The 25801-nt window shown below is 45.4% G+C and overlaps 1 protein-coding gene across 1 annotated transcript in view; it reads left to right on the forward strand.

The window, feature by feature from the left end:
* rbm27 (RNA binding motif protein 27) overlaps positions 1-8757 on the forward strand; it is an 83118-nt gene extending 74361 nt beyond the window's left edge. Inside the window, exon 20 of the mRNA XM_084320770.1 lies at positions 5185-8757. Coding sequence (XP_084176896.1) covers positions 5185-5280 — 96 coding nt within the window. The 3' untranslated portion in view covers positions 5281-8757. The remainder of the gene's footprint in view (positions 1-5184) is intronic.
* The last annotated feature ends 17044 nt before the right edge of the window (positions 8758-25801 follow it).

Genomic DNA, 25801 nt, shown 5'->3' on the forward strand with positions numbered 1-25801 from the left:
ATTAATTTATCGCCTCTCTATATAAACGTCTTTCTTTCGCCGGTTAAGTTTAGGCATTCTTTCGGAGTTGGTTAAGGTTAGGGGTAAGTTTAGGCATTCTTTCGGAGTTGGTTAAGGTTAGGGTTAAGTTTAGGCATTCTTTCGGAGTTGGTTAAGGTTAGAGTTTGTCGCAGAGCATGGCAATAGAATGCCTGTCTCAGCCTATTTCCGCTCTGCCGCGGTCACATGGGCGTCGTGGCCAATCAGAGAAACGCTGAACGCAAGTTGGTTGCCTGAAGTGTTGACGCGTCCTGGCCACCTCCAGCAGCAGCTGGTCAGCAGACCTTATAGGGCTCTGGATGGGGTGTGGTGGCGCAGGAGCTCAGCCAGGTACAATGGAGCCAGCCCATTGAGAGCTTTAAAAGCAGTCTGCAGTAATTTAAAATCAATACAGAGACGGACAGGGAGCCAATGGAGTGAAGCCAGGACTGGTGTAATGTGGTCACGCTCACGCTTCTTGGTACTGGTGAGAAGACGGGCAGCCGCATTTTGGACCAATTGTAGACGACGGAGCAGCGACTGGTCAATACCAACATACAGCGCACGCATTGCAATCGTCTAGCCGAGTTGTAATGAAGGCAGTGGCGGCTCTGCCACTAGGGGTGCAAGGGCGCCGACCCACCTGCTGTTTAATCAGAGAAGAAGAAAATAAAACGTTTTAGTTTTTTGTTTTATAGCCCTATAAATAATATAAACATGTTTAAAATGAATAATATTTACTCATTTTAAGTGTTTGTATTTCCAATGCACAATATAACGTTATTATCTAAAATAAAAAAAACACTCGTTTTCCTGAGCATTTTTTTTATTTTTTTGTATTTCTCTGCCCGGGCTAGACGCGATATCGCTCTGAGTGCGCGTCACAGTTTGATCACTGTATCCGTCACAGCCAATCAGTGCATAACGCGTTGTGCGTTGAATTATGACTATTATGTTGGAATCCGGGCGCGATTTGAAGCGGTCTAGCCAGTAGCGTCAAGAATTTCTGTAGCCGCATTTCGCGGAGACGCTCTCTGATTGGCCGACGCCAGTATTTTTTTCCGTAGCAGAATTTCACAGAGACGATCTCTGATTGGCCGAATCCAATTTCTAATGTTCCAATTCTAGCTTCCTAGGTTGGTCAGTTGGTGAGAGATAGTCGTGTTGTTGTGTTGTTGTGAGATGCAGGCAGCAGTGCGTGCCGTGACTGCAAGTTCTTTAGACGGTTAAGCTTAGGCACTCTTTCAAAGTTGGTTAAGGTTAGAGTTTGTCTTAGAGCATGGCGATAGAACGCCAGGTAGTTTGCAGTCTGTTCGACGCGGAAAAATGGACAAAGAAATGTACTTGTGTTGTGCTAACAAGCTAACACTTGGCTAACAAGCTATATGGCGGATGCAGTCTGGAGACAGTGGACAGTGGTCTGGAATACATCAACAGTGGATTATACACGTTTATCAAGCTCTCCTGCCCTGGACGTTTCAACTAAACAGTGAGTCTCTCTCTCTCTCTCTCTCTCGCTCTCTCTCTCTCGCTATACACAGCTGTCTCCGCGAAATGCGGCTACGGAAAAAAGTATTGACTGTGCTTGCTGAGACGATAATTAATAGGCTAGCGATTCAAAACGCGCTGCTGTGTTGTGAACTATAACATTAATTTAGCTGCTGCTGATGCATAATGAATGAATGGTGAGTTGTTTAAAATGACAACATACATGTGTTAATTATTTGATTTGATTGATCCGAGAGACAGAGAGAGATTGCTCCAGAGCATCTCAGAGCATTACATTTTCAACTCGACCTATTAACGTGAACTGCGACCCACAAGGCACCAGCGCCAGCGGCCGCCACTGAATGAAGGCATGGATTACCCTCTCCAGATCCCTCTGGGAGAGATAGGCTTTGGTCTTAGCCAGGAGTCTTGAGGTGGGAAAAAAACGAGTCAAAAGAAAAAGGAATGCAACAAATGATTATTTTTCTAATTTAAATAAGATCAGCAAAAATAATGATCACAATAATAATAAGTCAATGTATGTTGTGATTTGGAGATGACATCAAGACTTATGATTGATGCAGTAAGGAAACTATGCCTTGTTGATGTGTACTCGGAGATGGCAGAAACATAGAGAGAACAGTGTAATGTCAAGAACAGCACTTCTATGTGGACGTAATGGACATCTGATTAACAAGTGAGGGCTGTTGACATCTCCAGAAAGCCCAAGTAACCATACGTGACATGATCATACTGTCTGTTGCCAGTTGTTTTTCTTGGTGTGGACTGTCTCCCTTTTTGTTAGTTAGGGTTGCCTCTGTGCATGAAATCACCAAATAAATGCTTCACGGCACACCAGTTAATAACCACTGATCTAGGCTAGCACTGGTGCCGAGTAGAGGACGACTGACGTGGATTTTTAAAGGCTGATATAATAATGACATTTTTTTTTTAAGGTCAACATGAGGCTATAATGTTATGAGTGCCCACTACCCAGTTGTTCAGCGCTGAGCACGGAGAGCCAGCTTGATCCCTGTCCCACAAGTACAGAGTGCCCTCTCTCTGCTGACAGTCTGTGTCAGCTGCTGCTGTCCAAGGTGCTGAACTGGCCAGCGAGTGTGCCAGCAGAGAGAGAGAGGTGGGACAGGGATAAAGCAGGCTACCTTGGCTACTTTGGAGCCTCCATGCAAAAGGGTGATGTACATTCCTGCGTGACCGGTGGAAGCTGCGCCTCCAAGTTCCGCTGATACCGATCGTCCGATCGGTGCCAATTAATCAGTCGACCTCTAGTGCGGAGCAGGTGTGGAGCCACACAGAGTATATTGGCAGTGACGTATTTGACTGTTTTTATTTCGGGTTGTCTTAACAATGTTTGTGTCATTGATATGCCAGGTATGTCAAGTATGTCTACCGTATCCCCCTCCCACAGTCAACAATAGTAGTACCAACATGACCACATTATTTCCAGCACAAACATGTTGCCGCCACTACACAATCATGTACTGTAAAGGCTAATGTTACTTAGGGCCTGAGTAATGCAGAACTAATTGCCCCGACAGCAGATTAATGGACTTCCAGAGCTACTTGAACGGCTCACTACTTTAATTCGATTGGGAAACAGAAAATCCAGTTAAACATCTATGATGCTCACACAAGTTAAATAATTTTATATAATTATGAATTATATTATTGAATCCTTATTTTTGTTCTTTATAAAGGCTTACTTACAATTTGAGAAACTTTCTTGGACTGATATGATAATAATATTACCAGTCTGTTAAAGAAAGTCTAATTAAATCGTAGATTTGGGGAATCGTTACATCCCCACTTCAGAACATTGTTTAAATTCATATTACAGATTTTCACCGCTGGAGAGCTTATCTTCCCTTGTGAAATAGGCCTATGCGAGTCTTGGATCACTCACTACAGTGTCCATGCTTTTTTAATTTCTCTTATTACAAAATAACGGTACTGACCATGTCAAGATTTATTTAATTGTTATTACAAAATAACGGTATATTGACTGTGTGGAGATAATAACACTAGTGTTGACTCTTAGACCATTATGCCACCGGTAAAACTGACCACCGCAACAAGCCTACTGTAAACCAAAGGGGGCAAATGTTCCTTAATCCTAAAATGCCTTTAACAACTTGGTGCCATTGCACTGCAAGTCAGACAGGTAAGATGTCCTTACTGCTAAGATGCCCTTGGGAAACCAAGCCTAGATCATTGTCCCTGCCCGAGGAGTGTGAAAAATGAGTGGTGATTGTTTGTAGGTCAGTGGCTACTGTATAGCATCTCAAAGTACAGGGTACATACATGTACACAGACATAGTCCTCAGCTAGTAGGGGTGGGAATCGCCAGAGACCTCACGATACGATACTATCGCGATACTTGCGTCACGATACTAAATATATCACGATGCGCTGAGTATTGCGAATTCAAAAAAGAAAAAAATCTAATTTCATTTATTACCTTTTTTCAACTGCAAAGTAAAACTTTGTCAACATGTTTTATCTAATAAAATAAAGTTCAGTCTGTTCATCTCACTTCAATCATTTTTATTGCAGAACATGGTATTTTCTCAAGCAGACGGATGTAAACACTGTAATCTGTGTTGCATGTACCTGACAAACTGAACTGTATTACAGTCATATTCCAACTTAACTGAATGCACATGTGTGTGTGTGTGTGTGGACTACTGTACTATTACAGGTATTGAAATGAACAATGCAACTTCCTTATACAAATTTTTTAAATTTTTTATGAATAATTAAATATTGATACTTGACGTCCCTGTATCGATACAGTATCGCCACGCAAAGTATCGCAATACTACTACGTATCGATTTTTTCCCCCACCCCTACCAGCTAGTGTATAGCATCTCAAAGTACAGGGTCCATACATGTACTTGCCCTTCATACTCCCCCAAGTGTACAAACATTCATGCCGAACCATATTTTGTATAGATACCGGTACGTTAGTAGGCGAACACGAGGTATGTGTTGACAAAAATATTGCGTGGTGCACGGACATGCCTATGCAAACATCGCTTCAATAGGAAATAAAAGTGCTTGCAAGATTCTTTATGTACAGTAGTGGAGAAACCGCACACCTGGATTAACGGAGTACTTGCCACTGTTAACATATAAAAAGATAACAAGCACTTCAAAACTCCAATGAAAATTGTTTATTGAATCAATATTTTGACAGGCAAGGCGTCTTGCGTAAATACTCTTGACAAAGACTACCTAGCCCCGCTGAAACGTTGATTTAATAAATTATTTGTATCAGGCTTTTGGAGTGTGAGGCTACAGTTGTTAAGATTATTAAAGTGAAATGTAGAAAATAAAAATGTTAACGGACCGTAAATATATTTTGAGATTCTGATATTCACTTTCTGTCTGATGGGTTAGGGTTATATATGTTCTGGAACATCATGAGGCCATCGCAATACAGCAATACCTGCTTATGGTTTGATTTCTTACTTGAAACGTGTGGCACTGAAGAATTGGAAAGAATGTCTTAATTGATAATTGATAATTAATTGAAATTGATCTATTAAAGATGTATCAACTCTGTCTTCTAACTGCAGCTTCTTATGAAAGCCTCTCAAAAATAGCGTTGAATAGATAATGTTGGTCATTTTAGTGACTTGATTTCTTTCAAACAGGAGGAAGTCATCTCCTATTTGCCAGGCGAGGAGGAGGAAGAGGAGGAGGACGATGATGAAGACGACGAATACGAAAGTCGATCTTGGAGACGGTGAAGGCAGTATGAACCGTCACAACTTGCTCTCGCAAAAGACTTGTTCAAATGCAGATTCGAGTCGACATGATGGAATTCACCCTTTTTTCTTTTCCAGTGTTTAGAGACTGAAGAATTTAAGACTCTACTCAGAGTAGAAAAACTATTTAGTTATTTGTGTTAAGAAGGTGAGAGGGCAGGCAGTTTTTGTATCCTTTGACTTAACAAAATAATTATATAAAACATCTCACTTTTGCTGAGAAGGATAAATGTTGTTCAAATAAATAAAAAAAAAGATTTATGTCTGTATGTTTCAGTGTAGTTACCAGATGATAATATCAGTAATGCACAACATTTGTGTGTACTGTGAATAGGTATTTTTATACATATTTAAGCTACGAGTCTTTGAGTGAAATATAATTTCCCCTCTAGTATTTTGTTGCTGACTTAATGTCTGGTGCCACTTTCTATACATATAGCCTAAACGCCCAGAAGGGTGCTCCACATTTTTTAAGAGTGTGTTACAGTTTTTAGTTGTCTTACGCCACAGTCTGTGGCTGAATTCAATACTCCAAGAAGACGAGAAGAAAAGGCCATCGTGTTCTTATTCAGCTGTTCAGATCCTCCCTTTGTGGGGTAATTTTGCACGCAGTCTACAAGATATGTGAATTGACCCCGCCCTACAATAGGAGGATCAGGAAATCAAGGAGGATCAAGGGTTTGAGATCGGTCAATTGGGTACACATTTGTATTTGTAAATTGTATTATGGTAGTTCGGTAATTTGACTTTTACCATGGTACAGCCATGTCACCAAGGTACCACTTTTGTACTTAAGCAATGCCATGGTATAATCCAAATTAAACCACGATACCGGTGGTATTTCCATACATTTTTGGTCACTACCATGATATTAGTGGCCAAGAAATTATGCAAATACCATTGTACTTTTTTGGAAATACCATGATACATTTTTGTAAGCGATAGTTCAGGAAAATAGCATAAATCCTCCAGACCGCTGAATAAACAAGCCTACAAACATGTGAATGGTAGGTGTGAAGTGGCAAGTGACTGAAAGGCACAAACTGTCTTCTAAACGTGTTTGCCTACCTCCCAGTGAACAAGTTACAAAACAACTCTTGTGTACCGCACCCTGCGACACAAAACAAGAAAGAACTAAAACAACACGAGCAACAAGATGGAGATGTTCTCCCCCCCCCCCCCCCATAAGAACCATGTCTTCTTGAAGTATTAAATTACCTTATCTTGTGGTCATCCAACAGACATTCATCAAGTGTCAGATTATCTATGTCAAACATGTCTAATATCTATAGACAGGTGTTTGAATGTAATACTGATCAATTTGATTTAATATATTATTTTATCGCCTTACATAATCAGCAGAAGGCTGGATTTTTACAAGATTTGTGATTTACTTTTGTAAATTTTGTAAATGTTTGAAAGAGAAATTACTGTTGATACTTTTTTGTTTTTCACTTTGTCGTGTTGAATGAATGAGGAAATTGTGTCAGGAAGCGGAGGTCACGTTAAAGGAAGAGGTCAAGTACGAGAGCTTTGGTGTTTCTGCTTATTCTGAAGAATTAGGTTTGCGTTAAACTGATCCTCTTATGTAACTTCAGTGAATTGGTCATATGAGTAGCAGATGTCTTTTTAAAAGGAATATTCAGAGCTTCTGTCAGCTGATGAGTGTGACTTTATCAAAGGGCAATGTGATTAATGCACTTCATAATCTTATAGTAGGGCTGCTTTGCCAGGTTGCGACAGCAATTTAAGACGGTTCTCGTAGTGAGTCAGAACATGCAAGTATTAGCTCTTCAGAATGTAAAGATTTGATGACATTTTTTTATTTGTTCTCCTTTCATATACTGTATCCACAAGTCCTCAGGGCCAGGAGGAATTAAATTCACTAAGTTGCGATCCCTCAAGATGTTTTTTTATGCATTTGTGACACTTGACCTATCTCAAACCCTGCCCTCTTTTCTTGAGGCAAACAGTTCGAAGCAACAGTTGTGATTGGCGGATCAAGAAGAAAATAGGGTGGGTTTGATATAGAGCAATTCAATAATTAGATTTATTTTGATGCAGCTATGAAACGGACAATGTTCATATTAACTAATTAATTATCCATCAAAAGGGCACACTTATATACTCTAGCCAATAACGTAACTCAATCAGATATTTTTATTTAAAATGCTTGTGATGTTCCTGCTCATTTTAAAGGAGAATACAGTACCAGTATAATTTTACCCATGCCACATTGCCAACATAACACCATCTAAAGTGACTTACATACATACCTCCATTCTCCATTTCTGTTCTGTTGCATTCCCAGGTGTCCATTGCATTCCTAACTGTTATACTGCTGAAATTGGTCTTAAAATTTGGAAGATGTTTTTTAAGCTGTACATTCTTGGATTTAGCCTCTGAAGCAAGTATATCTGTGAAAGTTGTTTTTGATGCAGTTGGGAATACAATGGAAATTCTGACTTCTTCAAACCCAACAAATGAGAAATGGAGACAGGAAATATGTACATGTACATAAAAGACACCACAACAGTTTAGAATAAGTTAAGTTATAATGTATTAATCCAACACAAACACAGGGAGAACATGCAAACTTGACACAGAAAGGCCCCCTGCTTGATTTAAACCCAGGACCTCCTTCCTGTGAGGCGCTAACCACTGCACCCCCATGCTGCCCAATTATAGTGCGGTATGATGCTGGCAATGAGAAAAAGGTCAAATGATATTGGTGTTATATCCTTTAACGGTTCATTCAGTGTAACATTTTCAGGCCTAATATTTCCACACGGATGATAAATGTTGCCCTACACATTAACATTGTCACTGTTGCCAGGAAAACTTGTTTGTTTATCTCCAGAATATTTTGTGAAGTTGGAAATACAGGAGGGTGTTTCTGATGTTTTGTTTCTCTTGCTGACCTACATTAGCACCGAGAAGAGTACAAGTTTATGACCATACACTAATATCCTGAAATACTGCTTTTATGCCATTTCCACCTCTGTTATGTTTGGCCTTCTGTATGGATTGCATATCGCACATAATTGTGGACAGTCTGTTAAACTTAAGGACAAATCTACAGGCAGTTTTCTTGCGTGTATAAGTGAAGTTTCAGGAAAGACCCCCCGCCCCCCTTTTTACTACCTTCTGTATGCCTCTATGACACAATAGTGTAAAAATGTAAAGCATTTATTGGATAATAGTTTTTGGATTTGTTACTGTTTATATTTGCAGGATGTGGATGTATTTTTTTGATTTATTCTGTTTGTAAAAATGGATTTCTAATTTACTAGCATGTTTGCTTTTGCCAATAAAGATGGAGGAATGGGGTGCTTGGAAGATGATCAAGAAAGATTAAGATTGAAAAAAAATGCTAACAAAAAAGAAAATATTCAAATTGGATATATATTTGAGAGAAATTTAAGTTCCAAGAAAAAGCATTTGACCAAAAAATTTACATTGAGCATTCACCATTCCAAAAAAATATGATCTTAAAATACTGTGTCGTCTCCATTCTTTATTCATAGTCATTTTAACCGCTGTACAATAACCATTAACAGCAGTGTCTTGTGTATATCCTGGTGATTTAGTTTTGTACCTTACATGACTTGTTGAGACATTTAGGAAAGGCCAACTGAAGAAATAATCCTGTAGCCCAACCATATCAAGCTTTGTGTAGTCCCAGGTAAAACAACTTGTGTATTGACACTGTAGGTGGGAGCTTGTGTCTTACTTAGTTAAATGACATTGAGAAGCCATAAAGCCCTTTTGATCTAGGGTTGACCTAAAGTCACCGAAAACAAAGGTTATCCTATAACCCTAGTTATATGAATACTGGCTGAGTGTCATGAGATATCTCCAGCACCTACTGTGCGCGTGAAAGATTGCACGTGACCACGCCTACTCCCATGCGTGCCTCTACAAGACACAGGAAGTGGTCACGTCCATGCCCTTCCAAGTTTGAATTCCATACGTGAAAAACATCCAAGGGACCTCAGGGTGCTGAAGAGCGAGACGCTCAGCCAGTATTCATATAACTAGTGTTATAGGATAACCTTCGTTATATATTCTTTTTTATATATATTTTTTTTTTATAATTTTTTTAAACAAACACATAAACATAACAACATAAAATTAGATATACAAGCATTAATTAACAGTGTACATCCAATGAAATCACCACTTAAATAAATGTATTATACAAGACATACACCTAATACTTGCTATCTAATACCCTACACACACATGCTCTCGCTCGCTCCCCCCCGGGCCCCCCCTTGGATAATCCATCCATTATCCTTCGCTCCTAACCAGGCACTACCATTCATATGCTAGCTTTTATTCTCTCCACCACTTCTAACCAGGGGCGGGGCTAGGGGGTGGCTACTTGGGCTCAAGCCCCGAATCCATTTAAAAAAAAATAAAAAATCTTCAGCCACGGTCTGGGCCCCAAGCACGGCGTACAGGGCTGTCTTTATTGAATGTACTTCTCGTTCCCAGGTTCCCCCGAAGTGAGGGGCGTTCGGGGGGTTAAACTGGAAGTCAATCTGAGAGGGAGCGAGGTGGGTCTTAAGTTCTGGGCCCATAGCTTGGAAGCTCTCTCTCAGCTCTCTTTCTCCGCCTTTGAAGTTTGTCCCGTGATCAGACAGTAATATAGACGGTTTTCCTTTCCGCGCTGTGAATCTCCGGAAGGCCATAAGGAATGAGTCCGTACTCATGGTTGGAAGGAGTTCTATGTGTATCGCTCGGGTGGTCATGCATTTGAATACAATACCCCACCTCTTCTCCGTCCCTCTTACTTTCTTCACATACAGCGGGCCGAAGCAGTCCATACCGGTGGAGTGAAAGGGCTTGTCGCCAAGTCGGAGGCGACAGGGAGGCAGGTCAGCCATCCTGGGTATACTGGGCTGTGCTCGCCACTTGCGACAGTCTAGACAGGTCCGCTGGAAGCGTCGTACTGCTTCTCTTCCTTGCAGTATCCAATAGCGACGTCTGATCTCAGCGAAGACTCTCTCTGCCCCAGCGTGGTGCACATCCTCGTGCTGTCTGACGGGACTGGCTTTGATCCCTGCAGACAGTCTAGCTCATCGGGGAACGAGTCTCTTTGGGCTCGCTGTAGCAGAAGGAGTTCTGCTTCTTCGTAATTAGCTGCATTAATGTCAGTAGTGGAGGGAACCTCAGGGTGGTGCCACAGGAATGTCTTTAACTGCGCACTCTCAAGGGTGGGGCAGTCTATGTTAGGGTCAGTGGGGACTGGTGTGTGCGTCAACCCACAGAACATAGATTTCTTCATCTCTGCCTCCTCTTGACTAGCCTCCCGTGGGTGGGGGTTAGGCCACTCTTCTTCCGGGAGCTTGAGGAACTCGGGACCGTCACTGTAGATATTGTGACGTGTGAGGTCATCTAGGGACATTCCCCGTGTGATGACATCTGCTGGGTTCTGTTTTGTGTCCACGTACCTCCAGCATGCTGATTCTGTTAAGTCTTGGATCTCTGTGATTCTGACTCCCACGAAGACCTTGTATCTACACGAATCGGACTGGATCCATGTGAGTACGGTCATGGTGTCTGACCACAGGATTGTTCTTTGCACCGGGATGGTGAGTTCACGTTGGATTAACGTGGCGAGTTGCGCTCCTACTAGGGCTGCGCAGAGCTCTAGACGCGGGATCGATTGTTGCTTGCGGGGGGCTATCCTTGAGCGAGCCAGGATGAAGGCGGTATGTATTTCTCCTCCCTCCTCTCGGGCCCGCAAGTAAGCCACCGAGCCGTAGGCTACTTCTGAGGCGTCGCTGAAGACGTGCAGGTCCATCTGGCACGTCTCCAGCCGCACTGTGGGTGGGAAGTAACTGCGGCGTATGTTGACACCTGGGAGCGAGTTGAGTTCCTTTTCCCACTCTCTCCATGTGGAAGCAAGGTGGTCGGGTATGGGGTCGTCCCAGCCCTGGTCCTTGTCCCACAGCTCTCGCACAATCATTTTTGCCTTGGTGGTGTAAGGTAGGATACATCCCAACGGGTCATATTGTCTGGCGAGTGTTCTGTATACACTCCGTCTGGTGGTCAGTAGTGAAATCGACCTTCCCTGCTCCTTGGTCAGGGGTGTGTGTCTGTAATGGAGCGAGTCTGTTTTGAAGCGCCAGACTAGTCCTAATGTCATTTCTTGGGCTTCACCTGGGATGGTCGCCATCCAGGTCTCGCTGCTTGCTGCCTTGTTCTCTGGGGAGAGGCTGCGAAGTACTTGAGGGTCGCTGCTGGCCCACTGCCGGAGATCAAAGCCGCCTTTGATCAGGGAGGCGCGGAGCTTGAGTAGGAGGGCCTCGGCCTCTTCTGGCGTCGAGACGCTTTGTAGACAGTTGTCCACGTAGAAACTCCTCTCTACACTTTGTCGGACCTCCTCGTCAGCTGCTGGGTCCTCTGTGACATGTTTTTGCAGTGCGAACGTAGCACAGCATGGGCTGCATGTGGTTCCGAAAGGGAGGACCTCCCATTGGTAGATGGATGGTTGCTCATCCCCGATCCTCTCTCTCCATAAGAACCGCAGCAGGGGCTTGTCCTCTTCCACTAGTCGCACCTGCAGGAACATCCCTTTGATGTCGCCGCTGATGGCCACCTTGTTTTGGCGGAAACGTAGCAACACGCCTAGTAGAGAGGGGCCGAGTGTTGGGCCGGGCAAGAGTTCTTTATTCAGATTCTGTAGTCCGATCTGGTAGCTGCAGTTGAACACAATACGATCCTTGCCGTTGTGGTGGACCTTGTGGTGGGGCATGTACCATGATTCGGTCGTCTGATCGGCCTCTTGAATGTCAATTTTCTTTATGTGTCCCGCTGTGATTAGCTTGTCAATCTCAGCGCGGTACACAGTGGTTTGAGTGGGGTCTCTGGCTAGACGCTGCTCGGTGTTCAGTAGATATCGCTCCGTCGCTTCTTTTGAGGCGTGGAAGGTGGGCATACCCTCTCGCCTCAAGAGTGGAGTTGCGTATCTCATCACTCCATTGACCTCGACTCTCTTTGTCCTCTGCTCGAGGAGGGCTATGGCATAAGTGTCTTCCTTTGAACGAATGTGTTTCTTTTCGTTCTTAAAGGGCATTGTGTCTAGTGTCCATAGCCTCTCGACGTGCTGTAAGAGGGTGGTGTCTTCTTCTGTCATTCTGGAGTGGAGGCAGCGAGTGGCTGCTGGTCGGTTGGGAGACCTGGAGAGGGGGCCTTGTAGCGTCCATCCCAGGCGGGTCTCGACCGCTGCTGGACAACCTCTGGGCCCTATGTGGACCCGGTCTGTTGGGACGATGAGGTGTGCGTGGTCGGATCCTATGAGCAGGGTCGGGGTGGCGCCGTCGATGAGCGGTATAGGTAGTTGACGTAGGTGCACGTATTTTTCCATCAGCTTGGGGATGGGGTAGGTGTACTGTGACAGGCCTATGTCTTGGCTGGTGAAAGCGTTAGTAATCCTATACTGCCTCTCGGGCTGCCCGCTTGCTGCGATAGTGAAGGAGACGTTTTCACCCTTTATTGTCTTCAGGTCTCTTATAGTACGAATCGTCATTGTTTCTTCGCTCCCCCGCAGACCCAGCCGGGCTGCAGCGGATGCGAGGAGGAGAGTCTTTTCTGACCCATCGTCAAGGACGGCGTAAGTGTCCATGACCTTGTCCTCGTAGCTTAATATCACTCGGACCACTTTCAAGAGCACTCGGGAGCTTCCGCTGCTGGCGGGGTCGATATACATGACGTTTACTCTGGTGCTGCTTGGGGGTGCGAGTTTCTTCCTGTTGCTGTCATGCAAGACATCCAAGTGGGCGCCGTCACACCTGCTGCATTTCTTCTTTAGGCGGCACTCGGCTGCCATATGGCTGCGCGCACAGCGGTAACAGCGGCGGTTGGCTTTGATCCACTGACTCACCTCGTCAGCGGTCATCTTCTTGAAAGTGTCACATTGAGACAGCCAATGTTCTTTCTCGCAGTACTGGCATACAATCTTCCACTTCTCTTTCGTCGAGGGGGTGTTGTGGTTCTTGTGCCGCGGTACTGATTCGGCTTGGTGCATAACGGTCACCAACCGGCGGTTATCATTGGATCTCCGAGGTCCATCTCTTGGGCTTGGTCCACTCCGCACGAACGTATCCAGTCGTAGGCTGCTGACTTCTCTCGCGAGGAAGTCGGCCAGGTCTAGGAGGGATGGCTCGGGACCGTCGGGATCACGGTGGTCTCTCTGCCGCCTAAAGCGCTCTTGGCGGGCTGGAGGGAGCTTCTCTAATATTCGTTCTACATTAGAGTTAGCATATAGTTCGTGTCTCCCTTTTTCCTTTTGGGACCCCAGCATCCCTACCAGGGATTGTACCTTGATAGAGAGGTCATCCAATGATCGATTGTCTGTGGCTGGGGGGAGACGGTCAATATTCCTTATTTCTTGTATCACGTAGTCCCATATGCGTCCATAACGCTGGTCGAGGGCTACTAGAGCCGCGGAGTATGGGGTACTTGAGTTGGAATATGCCAGCGCTATATTATGCGCTCTGGGCACCTTGAGATGCTTGAGGAGGATAGCATATTTGTACGACTCATCAGGGACGTCGGACATCATAGTCTCTAAGCACATCCGTAATTCCGTGTACTGTGCTCTGTCCTCGTGCGTAAAGTCCGGGAACGTCGGTGTGCCAAGGTGCGATGCCATGGATGGCTGGCACATCGGTGAGCGTTGGGGGAGAGGCCTCCTGGGCGAGTCTCCCCGTACGTGTTGTCGTGGGCTGGTACTTGGTGGGTACCAAGGCCCGGGTACCCAGGTGCTGTTCCTCGGTGCTGGCTGTGCGTCAAACTCACCCTTGAGTTGAGTCGGGGGTTTGTAGCGCAGTGCCTCGGGGGTGAAGTCTGGGCTGTACTGGACCTCCTGGTCCTGTGGAGTACGTTGCTGCTGGTGGGCTTGACCTTCCTCCTCTTCCTCTTCCTCTGCTAGGTCTTCTAGGTCTTGAAGTCTTCTATTCAGTCTCTCGGCGGCATAGGCCGGTTCTTCCCGGTTGCTGGGTCTCGTATGGACCGGTCGGGGAGGGGGTTCGGAGACGTGGATAGGATCCTTCTGTTGGCCGGGCTCCGGGTCACTTGGTCGGGTAGGGGAAGGTGCCCTAGACCCTTGTCGTGATGATGCCCTGGAGCTCCGTGCGGAGAGAGGGGGTGTCGCCCTGGCAATCAATTGCTCCATTATCTGCGTCTGTAGCCGGTCGCGCTCTGCTTCGCGCTTGATGTGAGCGATGTCGCGCTCTGCTTCGCGCTGGGCTTGGGCTGCGTCGCGCTGTGCATTGGCGGCGTCGCGCTGTGCATCGGCGGCGGCGAGCTGTGCATCGGCGCGGTCTCTTTCAATATTCTCTTCCGTCTGGAGGCGTCTGGTCTCCAGGCGTATGCGGTCGTCTTCACTCCTTTGCTGCGCCTGGAAGCGCTCTCGCTGGGTTGCAGAGTGTTCGCGTTCACTAAGGGCTTGCGCTTGGAGTTGCGCGTGAAGGCGCTCTCGTTGGTCTGCAGATTGTTCGCGCTCACTCAGTTGTTGAGCCTGCAGGTGTTCTCTTTCCATGGTAGAGTGTTCGCGCTCACTTAGTTGTTGCGCCCGGAGGCGCTCTTGTTCCATGGAAGAATGTTCGCGCTCACTAAGCATCTGTGCTTGGAGTCGATCGCGTTCAGTGGAGGCTGCCAGGGTGGCGATGAATGCCTGCGCCAGCATCTTGTCCGCTTCGCTGGGGGAAGACACTGATGGAGGTGATCGGCTTCTGACAGTGCTCGTTGGAGATCTGTTCTCTTGGCGCGCCCCGAGGTCTATCTCCTGGGCGTGCTTCTCTTCTGGTAGTGGGTCGGGTTCTGTCCCTGGAGCGCTTTCTTTATCCTGGAGCTCTCCGGGGACCGTCCTGTTGACGTTGTCTGGGGGTATAGTCATGTCATGTCCCCCCTGGTCCCCCCCGTGAGCTTGGTCAGTTACGTTAGAACCCACTAGGGTCTCTACTGGCAAGGTCGCCTCGTCGGTAGGATTTGACATGCTTTTACTATCCGCTTTTTCCGCATTTAACGTCTGTATAAAGCTAGGTATTAGACTGACAGCGTAGTCCTCTAGGTAGGGAGGTGGCTGACGTCTGCGCTGCGGGCGTTCTAGCTTAGGAGAGCCGCTTGGGGAGTGTTCACCGCTGGCCATGGTTAATATCAATATTATATTTAGATATTACACTGATATTTATCCGGCTCGAAGGACCAATTGTAACTGAGGGGTACAATTCCCTGACTGTATTGAGAGTATGGTATCATTAAACCACTACTTAGTTATGTACTTTAATTACTGGCCATACAGTACATGGTATATCTGGTGAACACCCACACAAGAATACGGCAATGACAAAGAAAGTTCTAGTTAGAGGTATTTATTATTAGAGCAGCAACGGTAGGTTACAGATTGAGAATTATAATTGCGCTTGTAAGGCGAAGAACACTTAAAGTAGGTCAAGAGCGTAAGTCCATGAGAATAGTAAGATGGGTATAACTGACGCCACCTGTAGCATAGTAATTACATAACGCACACTCGTAGTCAGCTGGAGACACTAGGGGGTTCCCTCCGGTTGTAAGCCGGCAGGGTAGAGGAATGTTCGGGAGCAAAGTCTGGATCAACGCGGAATAACGAGGCTCCAGATACAGGAGCCAGTGCAGTACTCCCTTGGTCCGCAGACAAAGCAACAGCTATACTCCAGTATGCACGACAGCATGGATGAAAGCTAGCCAGCCTCTGTGGTCCTAGAGGCGGGCTCGAGGGTGCTCCTCACAGGGGTAGATCCCACACAGCAGTGGGGTAGACGGTTCTCTGCTCCAGCAGCCACAGTACCAAAGCAATATAATCCAGCCGGAAAAGGCTCTGCATTCGCCGGTGTAGGTTCTCCGGTGTACATATCCAACGGTTCTCGTCTAGGACTCCTCGGGTGGTGGCGCGAGTTTAGGCCGCCCAGCCTGGATAAGTGCACTAGCTATAGGTACGACGAACCGGTGGTAATGCTGGTCACGGAGAACGGTAGCCGCACGATACACTATAAATAATAGACTATTACTTCACAATAGAATAAGTCGAACTCGACGATACGGCGTTAAACTCTGACACTTTAGCTATCTATTCGCACGCGGTTCTCAAGGCTCTATTCAGGGGCAAAGAGGCCCACTTCACGGCACATTGTATCGTGGTGAAGGCTTCAACTTTTAGGATACTCAGTACTGCTGTATCCACCTGCGACGTATTTATACGTAAGGTGAATAATCTAGTGCCAACCTCAGTTCTGTCTCGTATTACTGCGCAAACCTGGACATGTTGAGACATGCCTTGGCGGTGGCTTTGAACTTGCCATTGGGGGTATGGCCGTTGGCGCCTAGGGGTCGCTGTCCAATAGGAGAGCGAATATTATGGTCTGGCTTGTACCTAGGTAAAGGGATATTCCGTGTATATATACAAAGAATATACAAGGGATATCAAACGATATACAAATATTATACAAGGTATCTCAAGTAATAAATATATATATTCGGTTTAATCTGACCCTTTGTAACAGCCTCCCTGAGTTCTTCTAGTGTGATGGGTGTTTCTAACTGTTTAGCGTCATCCTCTGATAGTTTAGGGAGGTTAATTTGATTAAGATATGTGTCCATTTTGTTTTGATCGAAGGTCGTTTCTGATTTATACACGTTGGAGTAGAACTCTTTGAATGTCTTGTTGATTTTTTTAGGGTCTGTAACAAGTCCTTGTTGTGCTTTAATTGTAGTTATATCTGCAAATTATGCGTTGACTCTTAATCGCATAGCTAGTAGGTGACTTGGTTTAGAACCTTGAGAGTAATGCTGTTGTCTTGTGCTACGTATTTGTACTTCAGATTGTTGTTTATAAATAGCATTAATCTCTTTTTTTAACACATTAATTTGAGTTTCCAGTCGAACCGAGTAGTTGTATTGTAAGGAAGAAAATAACGTAGAGTAAAGAGTTTCCAGCCCTGCCAGTTTTTAGCAACGATTCTTTTGGAGGAAAAGCACCCGGTAAAATCCTTGATCAATCCCTTTACCGACATCCATAATATTCTGGGGTCCGGCACCGATTTCGCATTCTCTAGTAGGAATACTGAAAGAGCTTCTTTGAGTTGTGTAATGAATTCCTTGTTATTCAGCCATATCGTGTTAAATCGCCATCTTGGGGCTCGGGATGACAGTATACCAAATTATCCTTTTAGGAGTAAATAACAGTGATCTGATAATGCATTGGGTACCATTTCCACATAGTTATCAAATAGTCTCGGGGATGCAAAAACATAATCTATTCTGGAAAGTGTGTTATGTCTTGCAGATCGACAAGAGTACTTCCGGGTCGTTATATATTCATACTGGCTAATCACGTCTCGCTCTGCCAGTATGAGATCAAAAGGGGCAGAGCGGACGTGTGGCCACGTCAAATGCACCCCCTGAGGGCCCGTAAGCCCCTGCCAGGGAGGAGGGGAGTCCCGTCCTAACGAAGGGGGGGAGGCAGTCAACTACAACCAATGTGCGAAAAAGGGAACCAGGCACCCCAGAACGCACAGTGCAAGCGGAACCACGTGTGACACAGCACTCCACAGTCCACACCCACACACACCTGATGGCGGGATGCAGGAGAGGTCCCGGACCTCAGGACTGCCTGGGAGACAGAACCCCCAGTCATGTCCATGAGGTAAAACCTAACGAAAGGACCCGGGGAGGACCAGGAGGCCGCAGCGCAGAGGCCCCCCCCAACAGGGCAGCCAACTGGCGCTGGTCCGCTAGGAATCGTAGAGAGGTGGCCCAGTCCCTCCCGCTATGCATTTCAAACCCTGGTCTCTCTAACCGCACAAGCAGGGTTTCTCGCGGAGAGGGGATATAGCACCCTGACCCTACCAACGAGGCAATCTCACCCAAGGGGGGACCCCGACAGAAAGGGGCGGTCTGATACGGGGGGAGTGAAACGGTGAATGAGGCTCCCCCACTGAGCATCTTCCCGGCTTAGCTTGCTGGGGACAGCCTGCTCTGCAGCTGGACATGCATGGTGTGTGGTCCCTACACACCATAGCCCTGTAGTGATATTACTACCACCCAAATTACGCGTGCCTGACTCACTACCGCTGCTAGGATTGGAAGTCCGGACGGGGGAGGCACTGACGTAATACCCAGCCTGGTGAGGGCGGGGCTGGGGGAACCCACGCTGCGACCTCCTGGGCCTAGGGTTCCCCCTCTGACAATTTTTTAGATACAGGGAACCCTGCTCCGTCGTCAGATACAACACCAGGCTCACCAAACACAGACGCAGGACGTGTGGCGTGGGAGCCTCCTGACAGCACAGCATTCTCATAGACAGACCCAGGCCTAGCTAGCAACTGGGTGTCAGCCCCTGTCTCCATGAGAAGTGATATGTGGGGCCGCTTGCACTTCACTGGAAGAACGCGGCCCGCAGCCAAAGGGGACAAATCAGAGCCTTGAGTCCCGTAGTGTAGCGGGGGGGAGTGACCGGAGAGCGTGCTAGACACAGCTAGATGGCAACGGTTTTTCAGGGCGTGCCCATCTAATATAGCCGATCCCTCGGCCGCCGAGGCTGTCGGCACCGTGACAACCTGTTCTCTTTGTGTCCAGGTTATTCCAGGCGGGGACACATGGCCGCCGGTCGGGGGCCTCGCCGCAGCCGCTGGCGAGGCTGTGCTCTCACCTCTGGCTGCGTGGTGTGGGGCCCCGGTCAAATAACGCCCGCGCCTCCGTGGACAGACCAAAAAGTCCATCCGCGGAGAGGGGAGCCCCGAGGAGGAGAACTCTCCTCTCCTCCTCAAGGGGAGATTGCTCCAACCAAAGATGCCTGTGAACAAGCGTTGACAGCATCCTAGCCCTCCCTGCGGTTATAGCTTGCGGCTGGGTCAAAAGCTGAATAACCTCAAAACCTCGCACGATGGTTTTGACGTTGGCTGGCCCTAAGTCCCCACCACCCGACACCATTTTTTACAGAAAAGCAGCCAATTGAGCAATGTTATTAGTTGCTGCTAAATTCTGTACTGCGGTATAAGCTTCATCAGCCCACTCAGCCACCTGCCGGGCCGACTCGCCCTCTGGCGTCGGCTTCCGGGCGGGATACCGTTCTACCATGCCAGGGCAAAGAACCGATGCCACCTGCTTCTCTAAGCATGGCACACCTGTCCTGGGCCCTGTCGTCAGACCATCCACCTGTGTAAAGGGTAAATAAGCCTCAGCCAAACCCCCAACATTAGACACCGATTGACCGTCAGCAATGAAATAGTTAAGCGGAGGGAAAACTGGAGACTGTCCCGGCGGGACACATGGGAACGGCGCCCCAAAAACAATAGCATTAGCAGTAGCTGCGCGCGCCAGGATAATTGGAAAAACATTCAACAACGAGTCATGTTGACCACATTCATCCAAATACCCAGCCCCCCGCGCCAATACATCGCCCGGTCGTCTCACGAGACAACGAGTAGTATTGAATATGCTAGTACCAACGCCTGGCGTTGTCGGTCCTACCTGAGCGCGGCGTGGCTCGACTGCCAAACACAGCGCATAGTCCATCGGTCCACTGCCAAGAGACGAGGAAAGTTCAGTATAGGACCGACGTTCCGTCCGGACGTGCCGAGAAGGGTCCGGGGGCTGGCGAACCTCTGGCGAAAGTCCAACATTGCATAATCTCTCCCTTCGCTTCATAACAACGTTCCACCTGGTTGAAGTGCATATAGCAGATTCACGGATGGAAAAAAATAAGGAAGGGCGTGGACGTGACCACTTCCTGTGTCTTGTAGAGGCACGCACAGCAGTAGGCGTGGTCACGTGCAAGTGACGTGCATGTGCAATTTTTCACGTGCACAGTAGGTGCTGGAGATGATATCTCATAATGGCAGAGCGAGACGCGATTGGCCAGTATGAATATATAACTTTACAAACCTCTTCCACCTGGAGTCTATTTTCCGCCTAAAATAAATGGAAAAGTAAATGGAATATTGCTCCACTTCTACAAGGACCATTTGCATATTCTTGGTATCTAGGGACATCTATGGACCTCATTGAATCTATTCCCAGTGTCAGAAATATTGTGTCTCTTACTAGGCTTGCTTAAATTGTGATGAAACAAAGGAGAATATGAATTATGATTTTTCTTTGCATCTTTGACAGTGAATAACGCCATGCTAATAATGACCAAACATAAAAACTGCCACCGATCTCGTTCAGTACCTTCTTGAGATCATGTGTACAAAAGATCTAAGGAAATTAATAAAGGGAAGATGATTAAACAGAAGGTTCTGTAGATACAGTACTGAATTCTCCCATCCGGACCAATGCAATTTGAAATATTATTATAGAATAGCAACTTATTATAGCCAATTTGCACATTTATATATATACATATATTATCTTTCAAATGCCCGAGTTCAATTTGGATTTAGTATCACCAGGCGTGCATAAGAACAGATAATGTAATCGACTGTACTTTTTTATTTTGACCACAGTGCAACAGTTTTGAAATTAATTTCAGATTAATTGTTGCTACATGCTAACAATAGGGAAGAGAAACTAACTGCGTTTTCAAATTTGTCAAAAACGACCTTTTGTGGTAGAATTATCCAGAATAATAACAGTTATTGAAATAATTCATACAGAACTCTGAACCTTGAACCCCATAGAACTTTAGGTGAAGTGTAGTTTTCAAAAATTCCAATGCAAAGCCATAGGTATGGATCTCCGCTACAAAATGGCTGCAAAAAAACTACAATTCCCATGATTCAAGGTTTTACAAAATGGTCGCCTCACGAAATAACATTGACATTTCGAGAATGAAAATCTATCTAATAGCACTTTAACCAATTCCTAAACTAACGTATTGATGATAATATACATTATAAATGCTGTTGTGACATGTTCATGATGTTTATACTTGAATATGTCTGAAATAAAAATTGCTAGTTTTATAGAACAGTCCAGAAATATTAATTTATGACCATTATGTCAGTTGCGGTCCGCCGACGGACTGCACGGGCGGAAGAGGCTAGGGGCACTTCACCTAAAAAGAATGCTGATTTATTTTACACATAATCTCACACACATCCAAAAATGCTAACAGTATTGCACACATTCATTTAGTTTGAGAGTAAATTAGTTTGAATATGGCCACCAGTGATGTATTCGGGGACATTGGATCCTTGCATTGTGTTAATTAGCACACTGAAATGATAAGCGAAAGTATATGAACGATCTGGCAACAGAGGCAGAGCAAGCAGCAAGAGGGGAATATGAGAGAACTGTACACATCACCAAGAAGCTGGCAGGAAAGTACAGCAAACCAGAACGACCTGTGAAGGACAAAGAGGGAAGACCGATAACAACGGGAGATGAGCAACAGAAGAACAGATGGGTGGAGTATTTTGAAGAACTTCTAAACCGGTGTTGAATCTAGAGGTTGTATGTATGGTTGTAACTAACTGTAACTGTCCTCTACTGCTTCCATGACTGCATATATATCTGTGTCCACTGGAGGGCGCTATAGGCAGAGCTTCTACTGTCTACGCCAGGTTGGGTGTATATAAGCCTTGGTTCCCTCCTCTTTCTTCTCCCCACATCTGCCTCTCCCGGAGAGGAGATCACATGAGCTGCTGTGTTATGAATCAATATGAATGAATAAACCGCTGCCAGCAGAGCAAGGCCAAAGATAGAAACCATGCCTCTTGTACATATTATTGTCGCCCCATAGCCATTTCTGTTAACCGGCCAGCACCACAACACACCAGACATCACACAGGCTGACACAGACCTACCCATAGCCTGCAACGCACCAACCATGGAATAAATTAGGAAGGCTATCAAGCAGCTGAGGAATGCAGGACCAGACAACAGCCCCGCGGAGGCACTGAAGTCAGATATAGAAACCATGGTGAAGATGCTCCACCCACTCTTCATGAAGATGGAAGAAGAAAGGCGACCTTAGCAATTGCGCAAATTACAGAGGGATGACATTGCTATCAGTGCCAGGGAAAGCTTTTAACAGAGTCATCTTGAACAGGATGAAGGACCTCATCGATGCACAACTCCGCGATGACAAAGCTGGTTTCCGCAAGGACCGATCCTGCACAGACCAGATTGCAGTGCTGCACATCATCGTACCCCTGTACATCGACCCCTGTACATCAGCTCACAGAGGCATTCCAAATGAGGACCGGGGTCAGTCAAGGTTGTCTGCTCTCGCCCTTCCTCTTCCTGCTGGCCATTGACTGGATAATGAAGACCTCCACAGCACAGATAAGGTACGGGATTCAGTTGACACCTTGGATGCAACTGGAGGACTTGGACTATGGCGACGATTTGGCACTACTGTTGCACACCCAACAACAGATGCAGGAGAAGACCAACAGAGTGGCATCCACTTCGGCGCAAGTGGAACTCAACAGCCACAAAGGCAAGACAAAAGACCAACGCAGCAAACAACACCAATGCAATCATGCTGGATGGCGAGGCATTGCAAGAAGTTGAAGCCTTTACTTACCTTGGCAGTGTTATCGACAAGCAGGGTGGCACAGAGGCTGACGTTAGAGCACGAATCAGGAAAGCACGTGCAGCATTTGTGCAATTACGGAACATCTGGAGCTCAAAAGAACTGACTTCCAACACCAAAGTCAGATTCTTCAACGTCAAGGCAGTCCTCCTATACGGAGCAGAGATGTGGAGAACTACAGCTACAACCATCAAGAAAGTGCAGGTCTTCATTAACACTTTGAGTGCCAACGACGATAAATCTCATTAGTTCATGCCATGCGTTGAGTGCCAACCGATGAGAAATCTCGTTTTTTTAATCGTTATTTTTTTAATCGATTTAGATTCATTTTTCATCAATCTAGCCTCACGTTACCAGTGGGGATCTGTCTGAGCTCGAACAGGGAAAATACCGCCCCCTATCGTCTCTCCAGACGGTATTGCACCCCATTGGATTGGACTGAATGAAATGGATGGGAAAAAAAGAGTCCGGATTCCACATTTTACTTGTCAGGCATGTAATCCGAGCCAAACCCACTCATTGCCGAGCCGCAGAACAGCGTGGGAATATGTGTTTCGACCACCCAGCGTTGGATCAATAAACGCGATCGATATTTGGAATGGCGATCAGGAATTGGAATAATCTTTTTGGAGAACATCTGATTTGAGGTAAGGAATCTATTTTACCAGTCTTGGGATAATCAGAGCTGTTTTCACCTATATATCAACGTGTCCCATATGTGTGTGTGTGGCTGTGAGTGTGTGTGTGCTGATCAGGAAATAAGATAATCGATTTTTCAGCCCGCTTCTATAGCGTGCATAAGTACACATATACTATCGATAATCTAGCGTTTATTTGAAAACGATTCATAAATAGGCCGGAAAATGACAATGTGTTTTGTGTATTACAGTAAAGCGCAATTCCTGCAGAATCTTTTTTTTCTGAAAGTTTCAAAAAACAAGCTTTTTCAAAATGGTATCAAACGGAAATTAACCGATTAAAAAACAATCCGTTTCGACAATGTTGACTGCAAACAAGTCATTGATAAGCGACGGGCGTATTAGACACATAGCCATAATTTAAGATATAGTTTATGCGTTCGCAAATATGATCGCCGTCCATTGACTACAGCGTTGGCACTCAAGCGCCTATTTCTGGCACCCCCTGCTGGCACGGAAAGTGTTAACAGCTGCCTGCGGATGATCGTCCACATCCGATGGCCAGACACCATCAGCAACAGTGAACTCTGGCAGAGAACAAACCAGCTGCCCGCAGAAGAAGAAATAAAGAAACGCAGATGGCACTGGATAGGCCACACCCTGCGAAAGCCTGTAAGTACCATCATTAGACACGCCCTAACATGGAACCCGCAGGGCAAGCGGAAAAGGGGTCGCCCAAGAAACACCTGGCGCAGAGACCTGGAGGCAGACACCAAGACCATGAAGGTGACCTGGAACCAACTAGAGAGAACAGACAGAGATGCCTGGAGATCGCTTGTTGACGGCCTATGCCCCAGAAGCAGTGGTGCAGTGCTGGGCAACCGCGGTCAAACGGCGTTTGGGCTTCGAAGTGCGCGCATCCTATTATTATGCAAAGTCTAGGTGATAAGTGCCTAGACTTTGCATAATAATAGGATACCGTTTGGCCTCCGCCCATATTACGACTGCACCCCTGCCCAGAAGGGGTAGTAGACGTAAGTAAGTAAGTAAGAAATTATAAGGTAGCAGTCCCTATAAGACAAGGTATTGCAAATTTGTCATCAACATCATCATAATTACATCAGCTGTAATTAACATAATATATATATTATGATATATAATATTGAAACTTGAGCTCAGATAAGAAGAGCAATTATTTATTGATCTACTGCAGGAGATTGTGAGAGCTCCATAACATTTTGATCAATCATACTCAAATTGTTGCTACTATATGTATAATCTTTATTTATTTTTTGCTCCAAAATATGATCTTCTTAACCTTCCTGCGCTCCACCAATACACTGCATCCCTTTACCCCCTTGGGACGTTTTCTGTCCCAAAGGGACTTACATGTGATTTTTATATATTTTTGTATGAATATATATATATATATATATATATATATATATATATATATATATATATATATATATATATATATATATTTTTTTTTTTTTTTTTTATTAGAGGTGGGCATAGATAATTTTTTTTAATCTAGATTAATCTATCTGCAATCCTGGATTTAATCTAGATTAATCTAGATTAAAATGGCAAAAAAAAAAAAAAAAACTGCCGAAGGCATTCAAAATATGTGTGTTCTACCCAAATAATGACCAGAAGTAAGTCCTTACTTTTTCTTTCCTCCTTATGTTTCTCAGGCCAGGTGGCCCATTACACCATGAGCCCATCTCCCGTTTCCAAAATGCATTACAGACTGTTTGAAAAAGCTGTTTTGCTATGATAATTGGTAATGAAATATCAAAATAATGTTCAATAAGATGTACTTGTGTTTAATAAGTTGTTTTATTCAGAAGTTAACACAAATAAATAATATTACCAGTACAGTACAGTATCTAGCACACTCTCAGGAGCAAAACAGAAAGAATCATTTCAAACTTGAACTATGTGACATGGCTTGAATCAACTGCTCCAGTGGAGTTGCTCAGTGGCCAATGGTGTCAACTGTGGTTGTACTGGGCAGCTCCCAGGTGTGAATGGAACTGTTACAGCGAACCTACCCTGGGTAAATAAAGGTAAAAAAAAAAAATGTAAAAAAGAAAAATGTAAAAAAAAATTTTTTTTAGATGAATGCGTTAATTATATTATCGCGCGATACTAGTATAGCGTTAACGCAGCACGTTAACGCCGTTAACGGCCCAGCTCTAATTTTTATCTTTATTAACTTCAGTCCTCAACATACATATCAAATATTCATTAATTTTCAGGATTTTAACCCCTTAAATACCAGTTTGTGTGATTGAAGCGTGGCTTATTTTCAAGACAAAAAACACTA

Source organism: Notolepis coatsorum (genome assembly GCF_963971535.1).
Source record: "Notolepis coatsorum genome assembly, chromosome: 8".
NCBI lineage: Eukaryota > Metazoa > Chordata > Actinopteri > Aulopiformes > Paralepididae > Notolepis > Notolepis coatsorum.